Raw genomic sequence first — 9957 nt, 5'->3', positions numbered from 1 at the left:
AGATAAGATTTGAAGGGAGAGATCGAGATATCCTCTAGATGGGGTTCAGAGATTCCCCAGGGAGTGGCTGCTGTACCCTGGTGTGTCCCAGTACGTGAGGGGAGAAACATGCATTGGTGACTTCTCGTTTGGGTTTTTTATTTTCCTAGAAATAGGTTATTGGATCTCACCTGCTTGGTAAGATGCCAGGCAAGGCCTGTTCCTGGTATCTGTGCCCTCCTCCCTCCCAATTGGCTTCTGAGGAGAGGGTCTTAGTAGGAATTCATTTTCTCCTCTCTCCCCAGTCTGCTCCCAGGAGGGGATTTAAGAGGACAATAGACTCTGGTCCCCTGGCAATATGAGCTCTTGGCCCCGGTCCCTGGACCCTCTGATAGGACACCTTCTCTCATCCGGCTTGTGACCCTCCTCTGAGCAAGGAAGCTCTGGTGACCAGGTAGTGATTGGATGGGCCCACAGGGCCAGGAAGAGGTCACTGCTCCAAGACAAGGAGAGAGAGAGAGGTGGTAGACCGCTGACAGAAGAGAAAACACTGTCATGGTGGAGAGAAGGATCCGAGAGAGAGAAGTTGAGACAGAAACAGAGAAACGGGTCAAGTCGGGACAGAGAGAATGAAACGGTACTTCAGTGAAGGAATGGATAATTGGAAAAGTTAGAGAAGGAGAGATAGTGACAAAGACAGATACACACACACACACACACACACACACACACACACACACACACACACACACTCACGATTAGAGATAGAGGCAGAAAAAGAAAGAAGGTTAGGTATTGACAGGCATTCGAGAGACTCAACAAAACAGAGCAAGACTGAGCCTGAAGTTGAGATTCAGGGCTCGGGAATCTGGAACAGTTTTCATCTTGGTGGCCAGCCATGGAAGGTGAAGGCAGGAGGCGGCAAGGGAAGCAGAAGAAGGAGCGTCTGTACCCCGGCACCTTACCTGACAGGTCCCCCACCATGGGGATGCTGACCTCCACAGTGGGTGAGTGAACCCTGGGAATGGGCTAAGATCCCTGGGAGGGGGGGGGCAGCAGGTATGAGACCCCACTGCATGGTGGGTAATAGTTCCCCTTGGGGAGGGCTTCGAGGAGGAAAGAAAACCCAGAATCCTAGCATGGTACAATCACGGGAATCTTAAAAAAGTAGTACACTACAACTCCTGTATGTTACAAATGGGGAAACTGAGGCTCTGGCTGAAGGCACTGTGGTACTGGGGCAGAGGCAGAAGCAAAGCTGAAGGTCATGTGTTGACTCTTCAGCTTGGCATTTGCCCGAGGCACTGCTTTTTCTGTAGGTAGAGCTTGGAGGGCACTAATCTAAGCAGAGCTGGTGTGTGTGTGTGTGTGTGTGTGTGTGTGTGTGTGTGTGTGTGTGTGTGTGTGTGTCTGTGCTGGGTGGGAGCCACACACTTGGATTCCCATGGGGAGGTGTATCTCTACACCAGACATCTCCTTTTCTCACAGTACAACTTCTCAGGTGCCTCCCACCCCACCCCTCCAGTTTTCTCTTCCCCAGCAGCTCTCAGACTAATTAATGTCGGGACTTGGTAAGCCTGCATGGAGGAGAAACAAGCCTTTCCCACGAGCTCAGGTTCCTGCAGCCTGGGCCTAGGCAGAGAAAGACTGTGTGGAGGGGGGGGGAGCAGGGGGACAACAGAAAGTACATCAGTGAAGGGAAGGTGTGTCTGAGCAGAAAGCCGGGACACGGGGAGATGCTTTATCTTCCCAGGTGAGGGTGTAAGAGGATGAGAACTCTACGAAGAAGAAAGCAAGCAAATGGGGTGGGGGATCTTCGATAGAAAGTTTACAGAAGACCCAAAGGGGCACCCCAGGAGAGCACAAAACCTGACATATCTAGGTGATGAGGAGGAGACGCGAGAAGGGATGTCAGGGAGACACAGCGTGAGTGTCCAGCATGTGTACTGGGCTGAATCAAGGTAGAGAATGCCCCTGCTTAGGGGTCACCGGAGACAAAGCTGTGTCAGAGGCTGAGCTGGCTGTGGGGTGATGATTAAGAAAGCTGAAGGGGTGTTGGTCTGATCAGGGTGTCGCAATATGGTGCCAGGCACTGGGCACTACATAGAATGCAGGGGACCACTAGAGGTCCAGGGAAGGAGGGGGGGTTCCACTCACATTGCCTTCTTCTCCCCCACCCGCCCCCTCAGAGAGGAGCACCCAGCCCTACAGGAGGATCCCCAGTGCAGGAGTGGGGAGACTGAGGCTTTCCAGACAAGGAGGACAGAGGGCTCATCCCCTCTCCCGGCGCCGCCACAGGACCACCTTCAACCCAGCCCAGTTAGAGCAACTAGAGTCAGCCTTTGGGAGGAACCAGTACCCTGACATCTGGGCTCGAGAAGGTCTCGCCAGGGACACAGGCCTCAGTGAGGCCAGAATCCAGGTGACAAGGTCCCAGGGGAAAAAGTATGGGTTCTTAAGACTGGGTGTTATGGCCGTAACTGAAATGGTCACCATTCAATGAATGTTCCTTCAATGGGCCACGCAACTACTGTGTCATGAATATCATTTGACTTTAACCACAGCTTTAAGCTAACCTACCTCGAACTTTAGTACAATCGTTATGTAAATCCCAACAAGAATACAATCCTAACTGGTCACAGGTACACCCAGTATGTCTCTTGTCCTGAAACGGTAACCTTGCAATTCAACCAGCCCAAGGCTCTCAGTCCCACTGGCTACTTAACCTTAACTCTAAACCTTACCCTACGCCCAGGCTTTTCATTATAATAATTATACATATCCAGTCTTCATTCCTATCCCTAATCCTAGAAATAGTTTCCAATTACTGGGGAAGGAAATATCATAGTATCTTACTTATTGCTTTCCTGTTGGAACTTTCCATTTGTGTATGTCAGCCAGTACTAGGGCTTGAACTCAGGATCTGACTATTGTCCTTTAGATCTTTTTAATCAAAGCTGGCTCTCTATCACTTGAGCTCTACTTCTGGTTTTTGGTGCTTAACTGGATAAGTAACTCAGAGACGTTCCTGCCCTGGCTGGCTTTGAACTGTGATTCTCGGGTCTCAGCCTCCTCAGTGGTGAGCCACTGGTGCCTGGAAGAAACTTGCAATTTCTGACTCATTCAAAGTTGTAGAAAATAGGCAAGGGAAGAATGGGGGGAAGGCCCCGCAGTTCCCGTTGGCAGCTGACCTTGTTCGGGTATGCCTCCAGCAGAACTTTCCTTCCTCTGGTAATGTCAGAGACACTTACTTGCTGTGCCTACAAAATTCCTGTCCTCACGCAATCGTGTGTCACCCACCGGAGATATGAGTTCTGACGCAGCTCTTCTCCTTCCTCCTCAGGTCTGGTTCCAGAACCGCCGGGCTAAGCAACGGAAGCAAGAGAAGTCATTGCTCCAGCCACTGGCTCATCTGGCTCCTGCCACCTTCTCTGGCTTCTTGCCTGAGTCCCCTCCTTGTCCGTACTCCTACTCGGCACCACCTCCACCAGTAGCCTGCTTCCCTCACCCCTACAACCCTACCCTTCCCTCCCAGCCCTCTGCAGGGGGCTCCTTTGCTCTACCCCACCAGTCTGAAGACTGGTATCCTACCTTGCACCCGACCCCTACTGGTCATCTGTCTTGTCCTCCACCCCCACCTATGCTTTCCCTCAGCCTTGAGCCACCCAAATCCTGGAACTAAGGTGAGACAGAGAAAATCGGGTGGCCTCCTTGCCTTTTAAGGGTGAAGACAGAAGAAATACAGTTAAGGGGCAGCACAGAGACTGGAAATTGTAAAAAAAAAAAAATGAGACATCACTGAATTCTCACTGAGGAAATTCGAGGAGGTGAACTAACTGGTGGGCCATGCGGGTTTAAGAGCTTCAGTAGAGGCCACAGGTAGCTGGGGACTGGTGGGGATGATGGCTGCTGGTAGTTACCGATGAGGAATGTGCCTTCTCTGATGGGAATCAGAGAAATGGGAGCCTGGGTAAAGAATGCAATAGTTGCTAGCTGAATTGGTATAATAAAAGCCTACAAATATGTCCTTTCCCATCACCCATCCCACCACCCTCATCAACTGTGCTCTTTTGTTCTTTTTGTTCTAGAGTTATTTCCTGAGTTTGCGTCTCCTCTTTCCATGCCAGCAACACTTTGCCTTTTCTTGGCTTTGATTTAGGCACTTCAGTCTTTCCACCTCTAGAAGACGTGCGAGTCTGCACAGGAAACTGTCATATAAAACATCTATGTAACATCTGACTAGAATGGCCTTAGGAAAGCATCTTCAACAAACATTTGACTCTAAATCAGCTCTATGTAGCTTCTGATAGAGAAGAAACCATTTCGGACCAGAAGTTTGGCCTAGTGGTAGAGTGCTTACCTAGCATACACGAAGACCCGGGTTTGATTCCTCGGTACCGCATACATAGAAAAAAGCCAGAAGTGGTGTTGAGGCTCAAGTGGTAGAGCTCTAGCCTTGAGAAAGTCCAAGGACAGTGCTTAGCCCTGAGCTCAAGCCCAGGAATGGCAAAAAAAAAAAAAGAGAAGAAACCATTTCATTAAGGGCGAACTTGTCCACAAGAAAAAGTCCCAGGAAAAGATTGCCATGAAATGTCTTAGTCCAAGCTCTTGCCAAAAGCTATACAATGTGATCTAGCTGGTGGTACTATGATGAATTAATTTTACTTGTAATTCAGTTCTTTTTATATCAGGCCTACTTTCTTATTGGCAGGCCTTTAGAAATATTCATAGTAAATGGACCATTAGTAATGGATATTCATAGTTTCTGCATATATATATATACACACAGGTGTGTGTATATATACATATATGTGTGCATGAGAATGGAGTCAAACTTCCTGGGTTATACATATACATGTCTATCTAATTATTTCTTGGATCACACTGACTCCCAGAAGAGTTCTACAGTTGGCCCTCCATTTCTACAGGTTCAACATCTGTAGATTTCATCCACTGCAAATCAATAATATCCCTTTTTTAAAAAAGATGCATCTGTACTGAACATGTATAGAAATTTTTCTTTGCAATGATCCCCAAAAAACACAGTTTAACAACTATTTACATAGCATCACATTGTAGTAGGTCTTAAAAATACTTTAGAGATGAGTAAAATATTCTAGGGGATGTGCATAAGTTATATGAATATATTGTGCCTTTTTATATAGGAGATTTGATCATCCCTAGATTTTAGTATCTGAGAGAGTTGCACACACACACACACACACACACACACACACAGATAGATGTTAAGGAAGGAAGCAATTTAATGTGCATTCCACCCAAAAGATTGAAATCTAGCACATTCTGCTGATTTAGCTCTTTTGACTACATGTTAATGTGTTAATTGGTTTTCTCTATATGAGAAAATCAATTTCTGTGTTCTATGTATATGTATAAGCTAGAATTTTATTTTCTGCATTGTCTCATTATTTGTGGATTTGTGTATTACTATGGCCAATTTATTCATGCTTGAGATTGACATGTGAGATGCAAACATACATTTGTATATTTTGCCATTACTTTTCATGGTCTGTTATTTGAGTCTTAGCCTTTCCCAGTAAGGGTTTCCAGGAAGGATTAAACCCAAATCTTAGGCATCCTTTGTATATAATGTATTGACTTCTGTCTTAAATACCTAGAATTAGACTCATTCTGTAGGACTGGCAGATCTAGAAATGAGTTACTCAGTTTATTGTCTGTGTGCTGTGGTGCAGAAGAAGAATCTATGTGAGAAATCTGCTTCTAATTGCTTTCCCAATGTTTTCTTCATTATTTAGATGGAAAAGTGTCTCTTTTTTGTCAGTTGTAGGGCTTGAACTCAGGGTCTAGGTGCTGTCCCTGAGCTCTTTTGCTCAAAGCTAGCACCATACGACTTTGAGCCATAGCACCACTTCTAGTTTGTGAGTGGTAAATTGGAGATAAGATCCTCACAGAGACTTTTTCTTTTTTTTTTTTATTGTAATTAGTAAAAGGGTTACATGATATTTGCCAGATAGAAGGTGCATTAATTCACATACATTGATACCCTTTCACATGTCTTGGTACCCGTTTCCCTCCCCCCCACAGAGACTTTTTCTACCCACGCTGGCTTTGAACTGTAATCCTCAGAATTCAGCCTCCTTAGTAGCTAGGATTACAGATGAGAGTCACTGGTGCCTTACTCAACCATATGGGCTTCATCATATGAAATCTGTTTTGCTATAGGCAGTATAATTATTCCAATATCATTTATTTGATGGCCTCACTTTGTCCTGTTGATTTATAAAATCCTGTTTTTCCATGTGCTAGGCTCTCTCTCTCTCTCTCTCTCTCTCCTAGGTCTCCCAATTCTTTCCCATTGATTAGTTTCTCTACTCTAATATCAGATGATTGAAAATATAAGAATTATTGGTATCTTTAAAAGATGTAACTTTCTTATCCAAAACAAGACTTCTCTCTGTCCCTCAGGAAAATTCTTTCTTTTTATTTTTATTTACAAAAAACTAATCTTAGCGAGCATTTTATAAATTACAAAAAATCACATATGCTCTTGGTACTGAATCAGCTCAAAAGGAGAGAATTATACATGTATATATTTATATGCACCTGAATGAATCCCCAAACCTCCCACTGAGGGAAAAAAAAACGTTTTATATTTTAAAAAATCATATATATATAGTATCTTTTACATAGTTTTAATTCTGCAAAATAAAAATGCTTCAGAACGTATTAAATGATTGCATCGTTTTAATTTAAAAGCTCAAGAACACAGCTTGAGATCCTGGGGAGGTGGAGCTGTGGAGTTCAGTTCTTGGGGTGCAGACCCAGTAGCCCGGCTAGGAAGGCAAGGGGCCTGTGCTTGGTCGGCCCTAGAAGGAGAGGGGCACGCAGCCCATGCATTTCTGAGCTCCTGGCCCAGCCCTGTCCAGGCCCAGCAGCTGATGCCTCTGCCCTGGGTGATTTAGCTAGCAAGGGCCCAGGGCTGCTGACCAGTTTTATCTGCCCCAGCCTGGAGGTAGGGCCTGGCTTAACTTGGGCTTTTTACTGAACTTAGATAAGAGATCTGAGGAGGATGTGGGGGAGGCTGCAAGTCCCCACTCAGACTGAGAAAGACCCAGGACTATATAGCAAGGTGCAGACCTCTAAAGATGCTTCCACATGGGTGCTGCAGGCTATTCTCAGGAAGGGGTGGGGCAGTGCCTCCCCCTGGTGGCCTCACGCTGAACTGCACCTGGCCTGCTACTGCTACTCCTGCTTTGTAGATGTTTGCTTAGCATTTGCCTGCAGTCCAGCACGAGGCAGGCATTGAACAAACTCTGCTTAAAGTAATAATAATAATAATAATAATAATAATAATAATAATAATAATAATAATGAAGCAATCAAACACAAAACTACAGCCAGTCCTAGTGACACACACCTGCCACCTGTGGGGGAATGGAATCTGAAATGGGAAACGTGAGAGCTCCAATTTAGACTGGCATATATAGCAACAACTTGTCTCAATACCTAATAACACAAAATGTCAACACAAAAATGGTGTTAAAAGTGATCCATCCGAGTGCTAGCGGCCGATGTCCATCATCCTAGCTTTCTAAGGAGGGTGAGATCTGAAGATGGTGGAATGCATGCACGTATGTTAGTCCTGGGGTTTTCATACACCCCGTCGACTGTGCTGAGAAAGTTCCACTCTCTTCCTAGCTTACGAGGAATTATGTCACAAAAAACATTAGCTGAGGCGATTCTATGGGACACTCTCCCCTCCCCCGTTCTCTTGAAGCCTAGGCATTGATTGGGTTTCCTGTCTAGAGACATTCTTGAGCTCTGGAAGGAAATCCCAATGGCGTATAAACCATTTTATGATGCTTCTGGATGAGTTTGCTGCTATTTTGTTGAAGATTTTTTGCATCTATATTCAAAAGGAAATCCTACCTGCTCTTATTCCTGTTTACCCCGGCAATACCTCTCCTCTAAAATGATGTATAATTATGTTCGTGGCTTATTACCTGTTCCTCTTCCCCCCTAAATGAACACACCAGGGCAAGGATGTCTGTGTCGTTTCCTAACACGTTTTTCAAAAGGCTTCTCGCGGCGCCAGGCCCGCATGGCTGGGGCTCAGAGCCGATCTGGAGTACCACCTGCAGGGGACACAGGTCTGCTTTTGACTGCCATTTGCGGGCTTCGCCATCATGCACACAAGCAAGGCTGGAAGATGCTGTCAGCCAGGCGGGGGCGGAGCGTGTGGACCCGCAGCGCCCCAAGGGAGCCCGCCCCCCACCCCCAACCCGCAAACGCGGAAAAACGACACTTCCCAGAAGCCTTCGCTCCTCGCACGAACTACAATTCCCAGAGAACCTGGCGGCGTCCGCTGACGCTGCCCCTGGCCCGCCCCTCCCGCACTTCCGTGGACCCCGCACTTCCGGTCGTCTGTGGCCCCCTGCGAGCCCGGGTCCCGGGAGGATGCGGGGGAAGCGGCCTCTCCCGTCGCGGGACGGCCCGTAGCTCGCCCCGGGCCCAGCCTCCGCCCCGGTCCGTCCCGCGGCGGGAGCAGGGGGCCGGGTCCCCGGGCACGGCCGGCGTTTACTTTTCCCTCCCTGGCGGCGGGTTTCCTGACGTCTCTCCCAGTCCTGCTTCCGCGAGGTCCCCGTGAGCCTCGCAGCCCGGCGCGGCGCTGGAGCCTTGGAAGCCCTCCACCGCCGACGCCCGTTCCGATGGTCGTCGCCGTGGAGGCCGGGGAAGCGGGCTGTGCCCTGAGTTGCTCAGTGTTGAGGTTGCTTCCGCTTTGGGGCTCTCACAAGCCACGTAATGACCTTGTAAGTGTAGTTTTCTGAAATGTTCTCTAGGATACCGGTAAAGCAGTCTGGCAGGTTGATCATGCAGAGTTCCAAGCTCTTAAATAAGTATCACTGGAGAGCCACCGGAAAGGTCATTCTGAGCAATACACTAATGGCCCTAAGTCCTCTACGCATCACTCATGGTGGTTAACATCCAGGTTCCTACTTCTTGGAGTTCGGTGTGTCAAACGTGTATTAAACAAATGACCCTTAAGCGCCTTTAGTGGTGGCGGCGGCGGCATCGCACCCTAGCCTGTCTGCATACCCATGCGCCTCCCTGTCTCCAGGAGGGCTGGTCTGCAATGGCTTCATTTCGCAGGTGTCCTGCTTTACAGGATAGCCTTCCGGACTCCCAATTTCAGAGACTGGGCAGGTGGAGAACAGCGACTGGGGAAGGGACCCCTAATCTGAGTCCTGGTGCTAAGTGCCTGCTGGGTTTCCTGTAGGAGTCAAAGTACAAATTCCAAATCCTAGAGAACTGTGATGTGGCAGCTTGCTTCATGATAACTGGAGCCCTGAGTCGCGGTGCTGTGATAATGTGTGAAAGGTTACCTCTGCAGGTGCATTGTGGGATGAGGAGGGTAGAGAGGAGGAAGACAGCCACCTTTGCCCCTGAGGTAGCAGGGAAGGAAGCCAATTCCCTGCCATGACTGCAGAACTCAGCACTGGGACAGGTGAGGGGGTGAGCAAGTCCAAGTCACCAAAGCCTCTGCAAGTCTTGTACTTTCCTGGAACCATGAAATGTGACAAATGATAAATGAATAAGGTCAGGATGCTTGGACATCCTCACGTACTTTGCAGGGCAGATATAGGGCAAACTTCCTGGGTCTGTTGTCCAGTCTCAGTGCCCAGGTTGAAATTCCTCCAGGAGGAATCTTGCAGATTCTGCTCTTGCCCCTCCCTGGATTGTCAGGGGCAGTGACTGGCCCCCCACCTGAAAACTTGAAGTGACAGGCCAGGGACAACGAGGTTCCAGGCTGTGCTGCCACAGTACAGTAAGGAGCTGAACCAAGTAGGCCTGACCCAGCTAGCATCATCTGGCTTTCACATCCCACCAAGCCCCACGTCAGTAATGTTGCAGGTTTAGCGATAAATGCAGGTGCCCAGCTAAATGAGAACACTGGGATGGGCACCTGTCTCATGCCCATAATCCTTGATTAGAAGG

At 48.0% G+C, this 9957-nt stretch overlaps 1 protein-coding gene across 1 annotated transcript; it reads left to right on the top strand.

Moving 5' to 3' along the window:
- Nucleotides 1–877: 877 nt before the first annotated feature.
- Prop1 (PROP paired-like homeobox 1) lies at nt 878–3661 on the top strand. The gene is made up of 3 exons (XM_090321010.1): nt 878–986; nt 2169–2401; nt 3323–3661. Exons 1-3 carry the CDS (start codon nt 878–880, stop codon nt 3659–3661), a joined length of 681 nt encoding a protein of 226 aa, XP_090177136.1.
- Nucleotides 3662–9957: the final 6296 nt, after the last annotated feature.

The sequence above is a fragment of the Megascapheus bottae genome, chromosome 29 (genome assembly GCF_031878675.1).
Source record: "Megascapheus bottae isolate mThoBot1 chromosome 29, mThoBot2.hap1, whole genome shotgun sequence".
Lineage (NCBI taxonomy): Eukaryota > Metazoa > Chordata > Mammalia > Rodentia > Geomyidae > Megascapheus > Megascapheus bottae.
The sequence above is the reverse complement of the archived record's forward strand: the minus strand, read 5'-3'. Positions and strand labels throughout refer to the sequence as shown.